General features: G+C 37.7%; 1 protein-coding gene across 17 annotated transcripts in view; it reads left to right on the plus strand.

Annotated features, from left to right (window-relative positions):
- The window catches only part of CSNK1G3 (casein kinase 1 gamma 3), a 107,619-nt gene extending 94,818 nt beyond the window's left edge, over positions 1-12,801 (plus strand). For 12 of the 17 annotated variants that reach the window (XM_077911442.1, XM_077911435.1, XM_077911441.1 and 9 more), the window contains 3 exons: positions 921-1,027; positions 1,554-1,577; positions 10,311-12,801. In XM_077911442.1, coding sequence (XP_077767568.1) covers positions 921-1,027; positions 1,554-1,577; positions 10,311-10,365 — 186 coding nt within the window. In that variant the 3' untranslated portion in view covers positions 10,366-12,801. The remainder of the gene's footprint in view (positions 1-920; positions 1,028-1,553; positions 1,578-10,310) is intronic. The other 5 variants (XM_077911444.1, XM_077911446.1, XM_077911445.1 and 2 more) reach the window with 1 other exon arrangement.
- The last annotated feature ends 8,240 nt before the right edge of the window (positions 12,802-21,041 follow it).

Consider the following 21,041-nt stretch of genomic DNA (forward strand, 5'->3'; position numbering starts at 1 on the left):
CATACTGGATGGAGGCTAGTGAATAAGGGGGAAAGTAGTATGAGATCAGAGAGGTAGGCAGGATTCAGATCTTGTGGGGCTTTGTTAATTAAGGTAAAGAATACGAATCTTTATTTTAAGTGAAATAGGAAGTTGGTACTTGAAGAGATTTAAGCAGGTTAATTGTACATGATCTAATTTCTGTCTTCAAATGAGCACTCTGATTGTTGTATAGACAGTACATTAATGGAGGGTGGGGGTAGGTAAAAGCAGGAGACCAGTTAATAGCTTGTTGCTCTTCTTCACACAAGAGATCATGGTGGCTTGAACTAAAGTCCTGATAGTAATAGAGGTGGGGAGAACTAATTAGATTGGGGATGTGTTTTGGGGGAGAATTTAACAGGCCTCCCTGATGCGAGATTTCAGTCAAAAGAGAGGACTCTCAGTGACTCCTGGATCTGGGGGGGGTGAACACCTGGGTAGATGAATTGGCAGTATGCAAGAGACACCCAAGTGTCGTTACACACTGAAATGAAAGATCTATTAGAAGGAGCAATACTGAAGTTTACGAAGGAAATAATTTGTGATTAGCAAGATGCCAGTGGACATGGGCACATCTGGGGTTGCTGATTCAGACCCAAGGGTAGGAGTTAGTCTTACAACTCAGAGGGAAAGAGACAAGACAAATTTCAAGATGGAAAGGAAGTATGTCAAAAAGCAAATATTGGATGGCCTTCAATTTTAATAAAATATTAGACTTATTACTATATTCAGTTATGAACAGCTCAACTGCATACTAATTGTTTTATGTTCTTCATATTAACTTTCTAATTGAAATACCTTAGCCTTAGTTTTTATTATCATATAACTTGTTACTGTGTGTGTTTGTGTGTATGTGTATACATATATATATATATTTTTTTCCTTCTTCTTTTCGACAGGTTGTAAGCTCTACAAATGGAGAGTTAAACACAGATGACCCCACTGCAGGACGTTCCAATGCACCCATTACAGCCCCTACGGAAGTAGAAGTGATGGATGAAACCAAGTATGTATTTGCTTTACTTCTTTTAGTACTTTTCTGTGCTTCAACTGTGCATGTTAGAAATTTATAGTCAGTACAATTTTTCCAGGAAATTTTTTTCAGGGAATAGGTGCATGCAAAACAAGTGATATTTTTATTTATTTTAATCACTGAGTTTAAAATAATGCTATTCCAGTAAATATTTTATAAAATATTTAAAAACTATGGTCAATTTCTTACTTAGAATTAATAGCATATTTTTGGCTTTTTATTTTTAGGAGTATTGATGCATGGAAATTATTTTTATAGGGTAGATGCTCTTATGCTGTAAGCATAAGAATAAATACTAATTTTATAGTATGCTGCATGTGTTCATATTAGTTTTAAAGTAGTTTTCCTGTGAATGTAAATAATAATGCTGCTTGGAAAAAAATTAAGCATGAAAAACAATGTGAAAATTTCAATGTGGGCTATTTCTGATGACCTTTCTCCCTCTCTCTCTTTTTCCTTGTTTTTGTTTTTTTTTTTTTGTGTGTGTGTGTGTGTATAGCTGCCAGAAAGTGTTGAACATGTGGTGAGTTTTCAAGTGTAGGCAGGCAGAAATAGCTCCCTGGACTGTAATTTCAAAGATTAGCATCATTTTGCATTTTAAAAAAAACATATCTTTTAACATAAAAATTACAATTGGTCAAAGTTGTTCAAAAATATTTGGTGTCATTTACATTAGGTCTAAAAAGCAAGAAATAATTGTTTGAGGAGCTCTTTTGCCTGCTGCAACTTTTTTTTTTTTTTTTTTTTTTTTGCTTCAAGTGACATCGATTTGGGGGCACTTTTAATTGAGTAGTCAATAACATCCACTCTGCTTGTGCTTGTGCATTTGTTTTGTAACACAGAGGCTTTATTTGCTATTTTAAATGGAAAGGGAAGATTTTGAGTTTCAAGTTCTCTTTTTTCCTGTTGGTAATTATTAAGTACACATAGCATATCCTTCACTTCCACCCCAATAGTATCACTAAGAGTGTTTCATTTACTAATTGTATTGCCATTGAATACACATGGGATACACTAATAAATTTATGATTAACTATAGCGAGACAGTGTTATGGAAGTCCTCATCTAAATAGTTCTTGCTAATTGCAGATATTATGAAAAAAAATTCCTATTAAGTCAAGTTATGTTGAATTTAAACTCTTCTCCTATATTTGCCTGTACTTTAATGCCACATTTAATATGTTCCTCTCAGTTTCAGGACAAATCTTGAGTGAGCCTGGGAGTGAATAAAGAAAGTTGCTTAGATTAATAAATTTTGGAACATTCTACCCCTATCCAAAAGGAACTTTACATAAATTCCCAAATAATTCTTATTTGCTGGTTGCAAGATAAGGAGATTTTAGTTGTGGATATTTCTTTTTAAAGATCAGTAATCAAGTTTCTATTTTTATCACTTTTGACTATGGAATTTATTGCCAGTGTGACTTAGTGGATTTGAAGATATAATTAATCAGCTACGTACTTGTGCATTTTTACATCAAGAACGAAAACAGCAGTTGATGTTTGCTGATATACTCCCAAGTGGAGTTACAGAAGTGGTGTGGCAGATTGGAAGACGCATATCCTGTACAGTTGAACATGGGTCGTAGAATCCTGCTCCTGCCACTTAGAATTACCTGCTCATCTCATGCTTGTTTCTTTCTCTATAAAATGAGGCACATATTATCTGCTTCATAGATTGTTGAGGATATTAACTGTGATAATGCACTGCTTTTTTGTCTTGCCCATGGCAGTATTCAGTGGCTATCCCTACCCTCTTTATATTTCCGCTTCCAGCTGCCAGTGACCTCTCCCATTGTTGTTCTCCTCAGCCATGTCTCCTGTTTTTACTTGTATGCCCACACTCTTCACTGAGACTGGCTGTTCACTCTCCACTTATCTGAGACACCTGCTTTTTAGCCAGATGGATTCCCTTTTCCCATTTATTCAGTCATCAGTTGTACATTTGGATCTTACAAATAATCTGAACCTGTCCTTGCCCTTAAGTAGATGACACCCTAGCAAGGCAGATTGTGGTGTTTTAGCACACATTAATAATTTGTATCTGATAACTACCGTGAAAAGGTATACAATAACCTATGAGAGCTTATGGGAACAAGGTTACTTACGGACAGGGTGGTCAGGAAATGCCTTGTGGAGGTAGCTTCATAGAATGGTGTAGTCATTTTTTTAGTTGGGATGAGTGTGGGTGTATATATGTTGTGGGTTTGGGTTTCTATCCGTACGTGTTGGAAGATGAGAAAAAAGCAAGTGTGGTGGGAAAGGCCTCAAAGGAAAGGTTTGTCCATGGCCTGTAGCCTTGAGTCCACGTTCCTTGGCAGGGCCCAAGGCCCTTTATACCTCTCATAGTTTGACTCCTGCCCATCTTTCCCTGCTTCGTTTTCCCTTCTGAACACTGTATTCCCTGGGTTCCTTATGTCTGCTGCTGGTATGTTGTTCTTGTTAGCTCTCTCTTGTGAAACTTCTTGAATTTCTTGAAAGCCAGGCCTCTCTTATCTTCAGATCCACAGTGCCCAAAGCACTATGCCTCAGTGAATTATTTCTAAATAATTAGGACTAAATAATGTGGTGTATCTGTACAGTGGAGTATTAGTTGACAGTGTAAAATAATGAAATAGAAAATATGATGATGCTAAGTGAAGGAAGCCAGGCACAAAAGGCCACATGTTCTATGATTTTGATTATGTGCAATGTCCAGAATAGGCCAATATAGAAAGAAAAATGCAGTGATTGCCTAGGGCAGGGAAGGGAGGGTGGGAGGGGTTGCTAGTAGGTTAGATTATGTCATTTCTTTTGGAGGCAATGGAAATGGTTTCAAGTTTGATAGTGGTGATAGATGCAGAACTCTTTGAATATATTAAAAACTCCTGAATTGTATACTTTAAAAGTGTTAATTTGATAATAATTGGAATTATATTTTAATAGAGCTGTTATTTTTTTAAAAATGGAGAGCAACCCATAATTTCAATAAAGCTTGAGTCCAGATGGATTACAGAAATCCTCTGAACTTCCCTGCCTCCTCACTGGTTAAAAACTTGTAACCTGTCATATTTGATTTCTCTTTAATCAAGTGACTCTCACATTCTTGTGAGTTTGTTTTTGCATTCCTCATACCTTCTTAGTCTGTGGTGAGGGACTGTGAATGTGTTTTTTTCCTAAATTGCATCTTATGCTTCTGTTTTCCCACCATTTTATAGGTTGGTAGGAACCTGCCGAGAATTCCTTTTCAAATTTCCACCTCCCTCTCTTCTTAACTGTGATTGGCGGAGGCCCCTTTCACCCCACCCCATTAATTATAATGTAAGTTGGGCATTTTAGAGGCTCAGGGTTCCTAGAACAGTACATTATAGGGTTCCATATATGATTTCCAAGTGATGATGGAAAATATTCTGTTGCCCTGCATATAATGGCTTATTATTAGTAATGAGATGTTGCCTTCTTCACTGTGGCTGAGAATTTTTTTTTCAAGACAGGTGATAAAGTGATAGCACCCTCATCATTCCTTCCAGGAATTTTGGAAAACCAAAGCTTCCTTTGGTTTAGTTACTGAGTTTTTAAGGAGTATGTAATTATCTTTTTTCACCATTATTTCTCTTATTATTTCTATCCCTTTTCCAACATTTACTGTGTGTTTGCTAACATGGTGATTACAAAGATAAGTCAAGGCCCTTATGTTCCCTTAGAAAAGGTAGGAAATACACCAGTAATTTTCACCTAGTTGTCCTCAGTCCTTACTTCGAATCACAAACATCTGGGGAGTTTCAGAACAATGTGAACGCTTAGGTTACACTGTCAGAGTTTTTGAATTAATTCTTCTGTGATGAGGATCTGGTTGACAGTATTTTTTTGTAAAGACTTTATTTATTAGAGAGACAGAGCACAAGTGTGGAGTAAGGGCAGAGGGAGAGAAGAAGCAGACTCCCAGCTGAGCAGGGAGCCTAATGTGGGACTCGATCCCAGGCCCTGGGATCATGACCTGAGCTGAAGGCAGATGCTTAACTGAGTGAGTCACCCAGATGCCCCTGGTTGACAGTATTTTTAAAAAGCTTGTAAGCTGATTCTAAGGAGCAACCATGACTGAGAATTACTGGTCTAATACTAGGTATTACAGGATTAGCTTCTAGGATACAGTGTTACCAGATTTAAGAGACTGGCATGTGCTCTTCCAGCTGGAAGACCAGAGGCATCTTCACGGGTAAGGGCCCATTTGCTTTTTTTCTGGAAGATGAGTAGGTTTGGCAAAGGGTTGAGTGCAGGAGTCAGAGAGAAGTGGCTGAGCAGCATGTGGAGCAAGGAAAGAATGGGGCAAGTCGGAGGAGTAACCCATTCATGTATAGTAAGCACAAATGCATCCCAGCAGGAGCTGAGATTATCTGAGTGGTTAATCTCAAAGCGCCTTACTAGCCAGGTTGGGGGGGGGGGGGCGCATGATCCGTTCTCAACACAGAAAGCATGCTGTGGATTTTAAGCCAAGAAATGGTATAATCAGATTGAGCCTTACAAAAATTAGTTTGGCAGCACTTTTGAGGCTTATGTCTATTCCTGGGGTTCCTTAGATTACATTAAATCAATCCATCCTTTTCCCTCTCTCCGTCGAGAGGCAGCTTGATGTAAGATGAGACTAAGGGAAGAGTGGAAATAGATTGGAACCAAACTGTAAGAACTGTGTGGACCTAATGCCTTAGACCAAGGAGAACCATTGGTGAAATGTAAAAGGCAGAAGGCAAGGCCATCTCTGGGTGAGGGCCGGTTTGGATGGCACATTGCAGAGAGGAAGGAGGACACTTAGCCTGGACGTCTGTTAAGAGGCTCTTAGCAGTGGCAGAGACAAGAAGTTCGGAAGTAAGCCAGCATGAGAGGATGGGACAACTTTGAAAGTCATTTGGACTTGAGAGACTAATTGCATGTGGATGGAGAGGAAGAAATTAAAGATAAGGATGGATCTGCAGGTTCCCAGTTAGAGTAGTTAGTTATGTCGATGGCCTTGGGCTTCTATCTAAACTTTTTTTGCTTACCTGATCAGCTCTTCATGTTTTACACCAAGGGATTCAGACATCTTAAGTTACATTTCTTGTATAGATTTGAAGGATGCAAAATCCTTTGTTAGATAATTAAATATAGGTATCTAAAAAGCTGTTTTCTGTATACTCTGCAGATAAGGAGAGGCCAGGCTCTGGGGTCCTACATAGGGCCAGGCAGGTACCCAACAGTCTGTCACCTGATGGTGGAGCCAGTGAGTCATTGCAGAAAGGATAGACAGGAGCTTCAGATGCAGAAGAGATTCATGTGGCAGTTTCAGGTAGCTGTGTGAGAAGGAAGTCTGTGCCATGCATCCAGGAAGACAGTCCGATCCTCAAGGCAGGAAAAGGCGACAAATGAAGGAGAAATGGTGCAGTATCACCAGCAAAGCCTCATCCATTCTCCTGTATGTTTTCTATGTAGTTGAGGACTTTGATCCATTATGATTTCCTGTTGACTGCCTAAACAGTATTTATGGTGCCACTCCTCAAGTTCATCAGAAACATGATTTAGCATTTATTTCCAAAGAATTTAAATAAGAATAGAGCTGTGGCTCCAGGGCTTTTAGGCTAGCTGCGGAATTACGTCAGGAGTGTGCATCTGCCTTGTGAGAGCATATCGGCGTACTGGAGCCATGGAGGCATAATCACAAAAGAGCCAAGAGGAGGAGGAGCATTGACAAGAACATGATTTAAATGTCCTGTAAGCTTAATCTGTTTCCCCAGGGCTGTCAGTAGTCTAGATCTGAAGAGGCTTCAAATGAGGTGAGGACTAATGTAGGAGAAAATGTTGCCACTGAGCAGCATGGAGAAAAATGTGCTTAAACATTTTAAAGATGTGGATAATTTTCTAAGACCAGTTAGTGAAATGTAGTGATCAAAGTAACTTGCTCACCTCACCTGCGGGAACTACGGCAGTGCTAATTTCTGCACTATTGGCTATCATTTGCAATTACTGTTATTAATAACTTTTTTCCCCTTTGACTTGCCCTTAGTGTTAAAATTGCATTGTTTCTTTTTACACATTTATCTGCATTCATGTAAGTTGATGGCACAGTGGACGCTCAGTATCTCCAGTGCTCACCTCATAGCTTCTGGGATGAGGACCCCTTGGAAATGGAGCAGCCGGAGGGGAGGCCTGGCTAGGTGTGTAGGCAGAGCAGGCTTCTTGGGTTTAGACTCCTAAGAATCCGGTGCAAACAACTTTTCTCCAGGAAAGCTTCCACAGGCGCTAAAATCTGCAGTTTGTGAGATTTCACTAGGGCTTGTGGGCCAGGGGTAAGGACTAGTTTTAGAACATGCCATAGAATTTTCACTAGGTTCTTAGTCCATGACTGGCATTTATAGGGCAAGTCATTCACTTATTCAGTACATATTACATGAGTACCAATTGTGGGATGTATCTGTGGGCGTGCATTCTATGTGGAGGCAGATAATCAGTAAGTAAATAACATAAATTCAGATTAGTGCTGAGGACGGAGAGGAGTAAAATGGCCATGTCAGAGTGGCCGTGTGGGAGCAACAGTTTTAGATAGAAGGCAACTGATATGAGACCTAATTTCTTAATCACAAAGACTGTAAATCATTTGTTTTGGTATGTTTTAAGAAACTAGCCACAAGTTAAATATCATTCTCTTCTTTTATAACTATCTTCTATTTTGAGAGCATCTCCTCTTTATTTAGATACATTCCTAGTGAATAAAGTAATGCTGCCCCCTGGTGGTAGTCAGTTTAATAGCATGTTGTCTTCCAGGGCAAATCCGTTTCAAGGGTGTATGTACTTACTCTATTTGGAGGAATTTATTTCTAACAAATAGATCTTTTTTTAGATTGAGTTTCAGTTTAAAAGGTCTGTATGGTTATGATTTATTTGAAAATTTTATTTAGTCTCAAGTAAATGCTTGGGCTGGTTTTCTGTGTTAAATAATACATAATTAAAGGGAAGAGGACCTTAGAAATAGGAAGGACTTGGCTGTCTTAAGTTGGAAGGCAAATTGATGGTACTAGAAAAATGAGTCAGACAAGGTGAATTGCTAATACAAGTGTGGAAAATCTGGAACTTGTTGATCAAAAACATGAATTACATTAAATTCTCTGTTCCAAAACGCTTTTATGGAAATCTTTTTTAATAAACACTAAAATACTTTTCATCAGAACAATTTTTAAAACTTGTAGTTTGAAAAGACAAATAAATGACAGTATTTGGGAACAGTGAACATTATTAATAGAATGCTATTGAATAATACATTTCCATTGAAATGTATTTGTGTGATCATATTCTTTAATATTCTAAATATTTTATCTGTTTCTTCTAAATACCAATTAAAATTTTTTTTACAATATGAACATTTTATGACTTTTCTAAGTCTTTTACTGAAAGTTTTTTTAAATAATGGTTATCATCTCTTAGAATCTGAGTTAAATAATCTTGTTTCATTGTGTTATCTTAGAAAATTTATATAACAGAGAAAGTATTTAGGTAGCTGACAGTTACAAATAAAGTTCACTTATCTTATAAATCCAGGAAAAATCTCTTGTACCTAGAGTCTTCTTTTACAGAGGTAGCTCTTTTCGAGGCCTTTGATTGGGTAATTTCTTTCTGGTTTCTCTGGTGGTCACCTCAGTAAGAGTAAAATTCATAAAGATTCATAACTGCACATTATTTCCAGTTGAGTCTGTACCAGCTAACATATACAGGTTTAAATTATTCATACTCCATGGTCTAATCGTGTGCTATTTGAATGAAGTTAAAAAAAATCCAATCATGTATTTTGGTTTTATGCCAAATGCCCCATAGTGATTTCATAGGGCATAAATCACAGTAAATGGTCTGAAATTATTTTTGACTAACAATAATGTGGGTGGAGAGATTGTATAATTTAGCTGAACAGTATGGGTTTCTGTTTACATTTCTTTCACAGAAAGATATACAAGATATCTAGCAATTACTTCATCTTCCACAATCTTTTGCTGGATAGCACGCTTCAAGCTAGGTGGTCTTCATTTTGCTTAGCTTGAAATTTATTCATTTACTATCCTTTTATGCAGGTGGGCTGGTAAGAATTAGAGGAACATCTTTATAAGGTCTCATTCTATATGAGCTTTGAATTGGCAGTATTTTGTTGATTGAACCACTGCGTGACTCAATTTAAATTTAATTACAAAACAGGATTTACATATTTACATATGCACACACCCTAGACTTCAGTGGGGTGGGGGGGAGAACCTCTGTGTGTCACCTGTGTTCTTGATATTCTAATAGATGGATTTTCCTTTAAGTGTGGAAGGGGAAAAGAGCCAGATCTTTATTTGAGGGAATGTCAGACTTTTAGAATATTTATGTGCATGCGTGTATTTCTCTGTTAGTTTTTACTCAATGATTCTCTTCTAACTATGAGTTTGTATCAGCCTTAGCATTGCTTTTTACGTGTTACCTGTGCTACGTCTCCTCATGACTAGGAAAACTCACTATGGAAAAAACCAGGTCTCTGAGGGATCATCTCTAGATTTTTTTTACTTGGAAATGAAACCTAATATGCTCTTCCCTCATAGACTACAAAACTGAATCACCTTGATTATGCTATTTTAAATGTTAAGCATGGTTTTTACTTAATTAACTTAGGGTAAGTTTGACATGTTAACCCTTAGAGAATTAAAGAGTACTATGCTGGTTAATGTATTTTCTCTCTTCCAGTTTGTAAATGTGGCAGAAAATGTTTGTTGAAGAGTATATCTGGGCTTTTTCTAAAAAGAGATTTTTGGAATCTGATTCTTGGTGAAAATAAAATCCTGAGTATTAGGATCATTATTACTTTTCTAACAGTGGCTTTCACAATCATATACAGATATGAGGAATAAAGGGAGAGAATGCATAAGATGACTTTTATAAAAGCATGCCACTCATTGCCAGAGGTTAATGAGTATTCAAAATAAAATATGGAGGGTCAGTGAGCATTCAGAATTCCATAGCTTCTCAGTCTTGGTGCAAAGCCTTTTCAATTTAGTGGCTCCTTGTAACATTGCATAGTCTGGCTCTATTCCTAAAAGGCACGTTGATGAAACAGTAATAACTCTGCCATAGGTTCACTAATATATATGCTTCATGGGCATGTTCACTGTGTATCTTGCATTAGCTTATTGCTTTTTATGACCATTTACATTAATATGCTAAACTCAGCCTTTACTTTGTGACCCTTTAGTACCTTTATAATACAAGAAGTGTTTCCCTCCATCTGCAGGTGCTGCTGTTTTTTCAAACGAAGGAAAAGGAAAACCATACAGCGTCACAAATGACTCTGGACACAGACAGATCATGGGGAGTTACTTACGTGTTCATCTGCTGTCTTGTGATTAAAATCATCTCTGTAGTGACCACATATATTTTCAAGGACTCACTCTTAGAAACAAAATGTCATACTTTCATACTTCATTTTGTGGTTGTCTTACATTCATATTTTTTTCTAATTTAACTTTTATGGAAGCTTTAAAGTTTTGTCAAAACATGAGTGCTTTGCCCATCAATGAATGGAATGGACCAAGGAGGTGGTACTGATGGATGCAGTCCTAAGGACATTTTTCAGAAGCTCTCCTCCTGTTGTAGAAAGCAGTACAGTATCTTCAGTGTCAAACAGTTAGATATGCCTAATCTGTTTTTTTTTTTTTTATAACTCTATAAGAGCAGAATCAAGCAGGATTTTTCTCCCCAGTGGATAATGCAACAGAGAAGACGCAGTTGCCCAAACATGTAAAAGAAGTTATTTTATGAGAAGTTGATTTTTTGTGTGACATCTGCATTGACTTCAGCATTACTGATGGTACTGCTATTCATGAGTCATATTAACATTCTCTCTGTGAAATCGTGGTACAGTCACTGCCCAGAGGTACTGAGGAAAAAGCTCTATGGGTTTGGCAGATGGCGGTGGTAAAATGAATCACAAGTTAGTGTGGTAAATAGGAGCTCTGCTTTTGTTGCACCACCACGTGAAGTACAGTGTTGCTGAAGTGGCAAAAGCGCTTTTAAAAAAAAAAAAACAAAAAAACAAAAAAATACCCACAAAATATTTGTATAATGTAACTTTATGCTTCCAGATAATAATGTATGTTAGACAGCAAGAAATGAATACTTTGAGAAATAAAATATGTTGGAGTTTTTTTTTTTTTTAATACACTAAGGAGAAGAAATAAATGTGAATCTCATTGCAATGTATAAGGTTGAAGTCTGAGGAGATCCCACTGAAACCTACTGCTGAATGATTACATTCTCCCTTAAGCGGAAAATTTTGGATGTGCCATGCAGTGGTGTCTGTTTATTAATTATTTGCTTTTTGATAAAATAAAGGACCCCCACCCCCACCCCCCAGTAATAAAAACTGGGTTACTGTAATGCCCACTTCCCACCCCCTCCACCCCCCTGCCCCCGTGCACATTAGTCTCTTGTATTCAACTTTGATGGTTCTCTGGAATTTCCTACTTTTTAGTATAATTTTGATGATCGAAAACTATTTTGGAAAGGATGGGTCAGGTGCTTTGCCTCCATAGTCTTTTGAAGTGCCTGCATATGAACAAAGTAACAGTTCTGTAAAAAAGGAAACCCATTCCATTTTTTCAGTATGCTTTGTTTTAAGCCATAAAGACACAGGTGTACTTTGGTCACATTCTACTACTAGTCAGAATTTTCAAGAGGAGTTACAACAAAAAGACTGGCTAGGAAGAGAATGATGTTTTTCAAATCTCATATTCACCTTTCATTTATAAGGTTACTTACTCTTTCCACACAGCCCTTTCTTTGTCTTTCAGTACATGCCTTCAGGCATGCTTATTTATTTTTATTGTCTCAAGGTAACATTTAAAATGTGTACTTAAAGTAAATAAATTACATTTTTGACTTCATTTTTGCATTTACAGGGATTTAATTGTACTTTGTAATTTATTTTTCTTATTAGCCAAAAGTTCAGTGTGTTGTTTTTGATAAATTAGGCGCCCATATGAATACTGCAGATCAGGACATTGTTTATCATTGTCGCTCTGAATCGTCTGAATGATCTTTTCAAGTTCTAGATTTTAAAGGCCCACACTCAGCCTAGAAGACATTTGTTGTATAATTTGGTCAACAGTTTCCCATTCTGTTTGTATACTGTCATGATCTTAAACGACAGGAGTTACATACTGAGTTTTTATTTTTGTTTGCCTTGAGCAAGGTAGATGGATGTTTTGGCCATTATAATGTGAAACCACTTCTTTCTTTACAGTATTTGACCAAATTTGTGTGTCTATGATATTTGTAAATACATGCGATATCTGTATTTCTTATCATAAGCCTATTTAGTTTTATTCTCAGTAGGGTTTTTGGACTGTACAGTGTTTATATGATCTGAACTCCTTATACATAAGAAGGTGTGTATATTAATCCAATTATGGACTTAAAATATTTTAAAAGTATAAATACCCTTATTTGCTGCAAAGACCAGTGTGTAGACATTTGCTTTTTAGCAATATTTTTAAGTGCTCCATTTTAATGCCAAGGAATAAGTCTTTTGGCAACACAAACTGGTCAATAATAGGTAATGCAGGTATGTTCAGGTTAAGTCAACAATGTTTTGCATTTTTATGCTTCTTTTCTGTCAACACTAATGAAGTCAACATTGCCTGAATGTCTGAATAATGAAACACATCCCTGTTTAAAAGTATGTAACTGAAAAAGAAATAAAAAATAAAGGTAGTTTTTTTAAACTTGCTTTCCCCCCTTCCTCTAATCATGGGTAAAGTGATGCTACTTGTAATAATGTAAGGCAGGAATGTAATAATGTAAGGCAGGAATTTAAAAAATCTGGTTCACTTAGGTTTGTTTATGTGAGAATCAGAGCCCAAGGAGTATGCTTTTATGTTTTGTGTTTCTGTTTGGATTTTGCTTTGTTGGAGCCCCATGGTAAGGAGTACACACCAGGAAGTATCTGAGCTTTCTTTAATCCAAGTTCAAGAAAAAGCCTTTTACACTTCCCTGAAGCATTTAATAGAGCAATTAATTAAAACTCATGCCACTGTTAAAGCAAGGAAAAGAAACAGAATCATTTTATTCCTTTTAAAAAATGAAGTCATGCTGGGGTGTTCACAGAAATGAAATGTTATTAATCCAATTTTAAGTGAATGACTTTATTATTGCAGATGGAGGGCATATATCTGTGACTGTATCTCACAACTTATCTTTGTGCTAGGTGCTTTCAAAGGAGTTTTCCAAAATGGTATTAATGGTGCTGTGCTACTGAAAGATACTCCAGGTAAGATGAGGCAAAGCAGCACACACTGAGCACCAGCAGTCAGTCAGTAGAAAGTTCTGGAGATGAAACATCATGGTCCAAAGGCCCTATCTAGAAAAGTCTGATTTAACATGGAGATTCAGCCCAAATGACAACATAGCTGCATCAGCCAGCACCCTCTGAATTGCAAGTGGCTTAAACAGGGGTGCACGTTATCGCATCTAACTGGAAAGTCCAGTGGTAGGACTGGCTTCAGATGTAGTTGACCCTAGTGTAGATGACTCTACACTGTCTCTCTTTGTATGTCTGTTTTGCTTTCTACAGTGCTGTTTTCATTGCCAGGGACACCTCCTGTGTGATAGTGAAGTGGCCACCCAGGAGCTTCAGACTTCTACCATCTTCATAATCTCAACCGAAACAAAGAGCAATTTCTCTCAGCAATCGTAACAAAATCCTAAGATTGACATTTATTGCTTCATGGGTTCACAAGCCCATCCCTGAGCCGATTACTGTGGCCAAGGAAATGCTCTTTTCCCACCTTCAGAGGACACATTGGACTGAGAAAGGAGGTACAAAGGGCATTAACCAAGAGGAAGTACAGGCTTTATTATCAGAAAACAGAGTGAACGGATCCTGCAGAGGCAAAATCCATAAGCAGCCACCATCTTGATGAGAAAAACAAAAGAGCCAAAAGGCAAACCTAATTATTTTAAGTTCAAAAATATTATTATTGGACTTTTATAAATCTGAATATGTTACTAGAAATGCTATATAGTAAGTGTGAGTACATTTGACTCAGGTAAAAATGGAAGTCCTAAATACCTTATTTGGTGTGCTTTTGTTTTTGTCTAGCATTTAAAGTGTTTGTGATAGAGCTGGATCAGTAGAGCAAAAAGCTGATTTTTCTGCAAGAGTACAAGTAAGTGGAATTACAAAGTTTTGCTGACATTCAGGATGACTAGTTTCCTCTCTGCCTAAGTCTTATAGAGACCCACATGTTATTTTCTTAGGACATTTACCTAAAAAGAATACAGGGATCATAACCAAGGAAAGGACTATGTATTACCAGGTAGTATTGCTGGGATATAAAAATGCGTTCGCTAGAAAGAGCATTTGTTCACAGGAATGTTCACAGTATTGGAATTGTATTTAAATATAAAGACACTCCTGCGCTAGTCTAGCCTGAGGGTTGGCAAACTTTGTGCGCCAAGAGACAAAATTGAGGCTCTAAAATACTTGGGTAACTAGAAAGAAAACAAATCACTAATTTTTTATTAATGAAATCCAAAATATACATTAACACTTAGTACAATTTTTTTTTGAGATACAAGTCTACTAATGATAAGAAATGAATTATTTTGAGGGGATAATATTTCACTTAATCAGGGTTTGAAATAATGGCAAGTGTTCATCCATTATACTGATTTGTAATGTGACTCTACATATTTCATCTGTGGAAATGCCCTCCCGCAGATAGGTATTACCGAATACTGTTATCAGTCCTCAACTTGCATAATTTTAATTGAACATATTTATCATTTGGAAGGTACTTAAAGAATTCTATTGGATTCACTCTTGATATTTGCCTTTTGGTATATCATTCCTTTGCAGGTATAATCACTTCCAATTGAAGACTAATTAAATGCTCCTCACTTGTACAGTTAAATGGATTTTGAATATGGAAATATCCTTTGAACTTGCATTGAGCCAAAAGTCCAGCTGGAAGTGCAGTTGACTCTGGAAAACAGATCCACTGCAAATTTGTATGGGAGTGGAACTCTTGTTCCATTTGAACTTGACTGTGTCAGAAGTTGTATAAAGCAGCTTGACATTACTTGTATTTAAATATTAGTTGTTACCATATTGACTTTGCAGCAGTGTAAGTTTCACATATAAGTGCTGTTCTGGCTTATAATTTTAAGTTGAACTTATTAAGAAACACGATCAAATCTGCAGCACAAGCAAAATTCAGTGTTCATCTATAATAGGCAGAGGTGGTTCTCATTCAGCAAATTTGCAGCCTCAGTCCTGAGCTGAAAAAATTGCAGTCAAACTTTACCACTGCCATCAGACTTGTATGGTTGGGCAAGCCAGGATCCTCATTTTCTATTTCTGATATGGAAGTGATGATGGCTAAGACCACAAGGTGAATGGAATGCACCATTGACTACTCAATAACCTGACCGATTCAGTATATTCCAAAAAATACCTGCTGAGGAGTCACATAAAGTATAAACATTGACTTTAGACATACTACATTTTGACAAGCTTTGTAAATTTGTCCAGTGTAGCCTTTTCTGCTCCACACATTCTTACCACCATCTATTCTAACACATCTTAGCAGATTCCACTTCATTTCGCACTGAATTGGTGTTTTCTCACGTTCCTTAAAAATATACTTTAATATAGTTGCTCTACAGATGCTTTTCCTGAAGGTTAATTCCTGAGTCACTTCAAGCTCTGCATTGACTTCTCTAGTAAACAAAAAACTAGGCAGTATTGCTAATGTCTATTTGCTCATCAAAAGCTAAGGAGAGTTCCTTGAAATCATTTGCCTTGCTTTTTAGTTGACTGTTGGTGTCCTTGAGTCTTCAAGCACCTGTCCTTGCTAAAAAGTTAGTCTTCAACAAATTTGTTTCCTCTAGACATAATTTCTGGCTGCTGCGATCAAATACAATTAACCTTAACTCACCGTCAGTAAATAGCTCTGCTTGGCTAACAGTGAGACCCTTGGGAAGTAACTGATTGGTTGCCCCTTGTTCTCATTTTGTGTGTGTGTGAAAGAATTCTACTGTGATGAGATACTCTGTTGTAAGTTTTCTAACTGTTCTGACTGTTGCTTTCCTGTGAGCTGGGGATATTGGATGAGAGCTCAGTCTGGTAATGTCTTAATAAATTGTATTCTTTCCACACAGCTACAGTGTCATTGCATAACAAACACATGCTTTGCCATATAATTGTATAACAAATAATCCACATTCCACTCCACTGTGCCTTAAAAGTGCTACACTTAAAGTTCACTATTATTTTACATAATTGATATGCATTAGTAATAAAATAGTAAAATGTCTGTGTGACAGAATGTGTGGCACTTGAAATGCTGTTGACTTATAAGTGCATCATTGAGATTTGGAGTGTGTTGAATGGCAGTGCGTAGCAATGAGAATGCCACAGATGGTCTCTGTCACAATTATTCACCTCTGCCTTTGTAGCATGGGAGCAGCCAATAGACACTGTGTAAATGAATGAGCGTGGCTGTGTTACAATAAAACTTTATTGATGGACACTGAATATGAATTTCATATAATTCTTACGTGTCATGAAATACTCTTTTGACATTTTTCAGCCGTTTATTAAGGTAAATACCATCATTAGCTCTTGGATCAAATAAAAGCAGGAGGTGGGCTGGGTTTGATTTGCAGACCATAGTTGGCCCACCTCAGTTTCTAGTCTACATTGGACAGATTTCGATATTTGACTTACATTATTTTGGTACCTGATTGAATGCCACTACCTACCAAAAGATAACCTATCCTACCTTTATAAAAGAAAGGGCCTTTTTGAAATAGCATCAAGAACTATGATAATGGTAAAGAAAATACAGCACAGTGTGTGTGGAAATTGGAAATAAGGTCAATGAGATATCTGGCTCCCATATGAAGTTAGATGTTGAATCTGAAAAGAACATTTATTTTGAGATCAGACAAATTTGATTTGATTTTCACTTATTCACTTGTAAGAACAGTGGCAAGTATTTGACTTCTTAGCATCAGTGTCCTCCCCTCACATTGCAGATAATTCTTTATTTGCAGCATGGCTCTGAGGATTAGTGAAAATACTTATATGGCTCTTAATTCAAGGTACCTTTTACCGTTAACTTATAATACATTAGAGTTTAAAAATGAGCACACCTTGGCTTCTCATGCAGAGAGTCAGCTTCTGCTCTTTGAGACAAGAGTAAGGCCTAGTATTTATTGAACTTTTTCTTGGATGGAAGCCATCATTCCTATCTGTTTAGAAATATTTGTATGCTAATCCTGTCACATTGCACATTTAGCTATCTTGCCTCACTTAATGGCATTGATAAATTCAGAGCCATCAATTCTATACCTTTATTGATAAAAATGTCAAACTGCAGATAGCCAGGGCCAGACTCTAGGTCAAATCATTGTAATCCTAGTCTAAGGTCACTATCAATTCATTGAACCAATAACACAATCTCTAAGTGTTCTAAATGTATGATAATCCTGCACCGCATAACTACCATTAGCTGCTTTAAAAAAGATATTGTATTTAAATTCGATTTGCTACCATCTAGGAGAATACCCAGTGCTCATCCCATTAAGTGCCCTCCTCAGTGACCATCACCTAGCTAACCCATCTCCCCACCCACCTCCCCTTCTGCAATCTTTGTTTCCCAGAGTTAGGAGTTTCTCATATTTTGTCACCCTTCTAATATTCCCCACTCAGTTCCCCTCCTTTCCCTTATAATCCCTTTCACTATTTCTTATATTCCATGGTTGAGTGAAACCATATGATGATCGTCCTTCTCCAGTTGACTTGTTTCACTCAGCATAATACTCTCCAGTTCCATCCATGTCAAAGCAGATGGGGGTTATTCATCTTCTGATGGCTGAGTAATATTCCATTGTATATATAGACCACATCTTCTTTATCCATTCATCTGTCAATAGACATCGTGGCTCCTTCCACAGTTTGGCTACTGTGAACATTGCTGCTCTGAACATTGGGGTGCAGGTGTCCCAGCGTTTCACTACATCAGTATCTTTGGCATAAATACCCAGTAGTGCAATTGCTGGGTCATAGGGTAGCTCTATTTAAACTCTGAGGAACCTCCACGCAGTTTTCCAGAGTGGCTGTACCAGTTCACATTCCCACCAACGGTGCAAGAGGGTTCCCCTTTCTCCACATCCTCTCCAACATTTGTTTCCTGTCTTGTTAATCTTCCCCATTCTCACTGGTGTGAGGTGGTGTCTCATTGTGGTTTTGATTTGTATTTCCCTGATGGCAGGTGATGCGGAGCATTTTCTCATGTGCTTGTTGGCCATGTCTGGGTCTTCTTTGGAGAAATTTCTATTCATGTCTTCTGTCATTTCATGACTGGATTGTTTGTTTCTTGGGTGTTGAGTTTAATAAGTTCTTTATAGATCTTGGATACTAGCCCTTCATCTGATATGTCATTTGCAAATATCTTCTCCCATTCTGTAGGTTGTCTTTTAGTTTTGTTGACTGTTTCTTTCGCTGTGCAGAAGCCTTTTATCTTGATGAAATCCCAGTAGTTCATTTTTGCTTTTGTTTCCTTTACCTTCATAGATGTGTCTTGCAAGAAGTTGCTGTGGCCAAGTTCAAAAAGGGTGTTGCCTGTGTTCTCCTCTAGGATTTAGATGGATTCTTGTCTCACATTTAGATCTTTCATCCATTTGGAGTTTATCTTTGTGTATGGTGTAAGAGAAGGGTCTAGTTTCATACTTCTGCACATGGCTGTCCAATTTTCCCAGCACCATCTATTGAAGAGAGTGTCCTTTTTCCAGTGGATAGTCTTTCCTGCTTTGTCAAATTTTAGTTGACCACAGAGTTGAGGGCCCATTTCTGGGTTCTCAATTCTGTTCCATTGATCTATGTGTCTGTTTTGTGCCAGTACCACAGTGTGTTGATGATCACAGCTTTGTAGTACAGCTTGAATCCAGCATTGTGATGCTCCCAGCATTGGATTCTTTTCAATATTCCTCTGGTTATTTGGGGTCTTTTCTGATTCCATACAAATCTTAAGATTATCTGTTTCAACCCTGTGAAGAAAGTCCATGGTATTTGGTAGGGATTGCATTGAACATGCAAATTGGGGCAGTCCCCGTGGCTCAGTGGTTTAGCGCCACCTTCAGCCCAGGGCGTGCTCCTGGAGACCTGGGATCAAGTCCCGTGTCAGGCTCCCTGCGTGGAGCTTGCTTCTCCCTCTGCCCATGTCTCTGCCTCTCTCTCTGTGTGTCTCTCGAGAATAAAATAAGTAAAATCTTAAAAAAAAATGCAAATTGCCATGGGTAGCATTGACATTTTCACAATATTAATTCTTCTAATCCATGAGCATGGAATATTTTTCCATCTCTTTATGTCTTCCATAATTTCTTTCATAAGTGTTCTGTAACTTTTGGAGTATAGATCCTTTACCTCTTTGGTTAGGTTTATTCCTAGGTATCTTATGGTTTCGGGTGCAATTGTAAATGGGATAGATTCCTTAATTTCCCTTTCTTCAGTCTCATGGTTAACGTACAGAAATGCCACTGATTTCCATGCATTGATTTTGTATCCTGCCACATTGCTGAATTGCTGTATGAGTTCTAGCTGTCTTGGGGTGGTCTTTTGGGTTTTCTATACACAGTATCATGTCATCTGCAAAGAGGGGGAGTTTGACTTCTTTGCCAATTTGAATGTCTTTTATTTCTTTTTGTTGTCTGCTGAGGCTAGGACTTCTTTTATTATTATTATTATTATTATTATTATTATTAAAATATTATTTTTTAATTTTATTTATTTATTTTTATTGGAGTTCAATTTGCTAACGTATAGCATAACACCCAGTGCCTATCCCATCAAGTGCCCCCTTCAGTGCCAGTCACCCCCACACCCATCCACCTCTCTTTCCACCACCCCTTGTTCATTTCCCAGAGTTAGGAGTCTCTCATGTTCTGTCCCCCTTTCTGATATTTCCCACTCATTTTTTCTCCTTTCCCCTTTATTCTCTTTCACTATTTTTTTATATTCCCCAAATGAATGAGACTATATAATGTTTGTCCTTCTCCGATTGACTTACTTCACTCAGCATAATACCCTCCAGTTCCATCCACGTTGAAGCAAATGGTGGGTATTTGTCGTTTCTAATGGCTGAGGAATATTCCATTGTATACATAGACCACATCTTCTTTATCCATTCATCTTTCGATGGACACCGAGGCTCCTTCCACAGTTTGGCTATTGTGGACATTGCTGCTAGAAACATCGGGGTGCAGGTGTCCCGGCGTTTCACTGCATCTGTATCTTTGGGGTAAATCCCCAACAGTGCAATTGCTGGGTCATAGGGCAGATCTATTTTTAACTCTTTGAGGAACCTCCACACAGTTTTCCAGAGTGGCTGCACCAGTTCACATTCCCACCAACAGTGCATCCTCTCCAACATTTGTTGTTTCCTGCCTTGTTAATTTTCCCCATTCTCACCATTGTGAGGTGGTATCTCATTGTGGTTTTGATTTGTATTTCCCTGATGGCCAGTGATGCGGAGCATTTTCTCATGCGCTTGTTGGCCATGTGTATGTCTTCCTCTGTGAGATTTTTGTTCATGTCTTTTGAGGCTAGGACTTCTAGTACTATGTTGAATAAGTGGTGAGAGTGGACATCCCTGTCGTGTTCCTGATCTTAGGGGAAAGGGTCTCAGTTTTTCCCCATTGAGAATGATATTTGCTGTGGGCTTTTTATAAATGGCTTTTATGATATTGAGGCCTGTTCCTTCTATCCCTACACTCTGAAGAGTTTTAATCAGGAATGGATGCTGTAGTTCGTCAAATGCTTTCTCTGCATCATTTGAGAGGATCATATGTTCTTGTTTTTTCTCTTGTTGATGTGATCTATCACGTTGATTGTTTTACAAGTGTTGAACCACCCATGCATCTTGGGGATAAATCCCACTTGGTCATGGTGAATAATCTT

The sequence above is a fragment of the Canis aureus genome, chromosome 10 (assembly GCF_053574225.1).
Source record: "Canis aureus isolate CA01 chromosome 10, VMU_Caureus_v.1.0, whole genome shotgun sequence".
NCBI classification, from domain to species: Eukaryota; Metazoa; Chordata; class Mammalia; order Carnivora; family Canidae; genus Canis; species Canis aureus.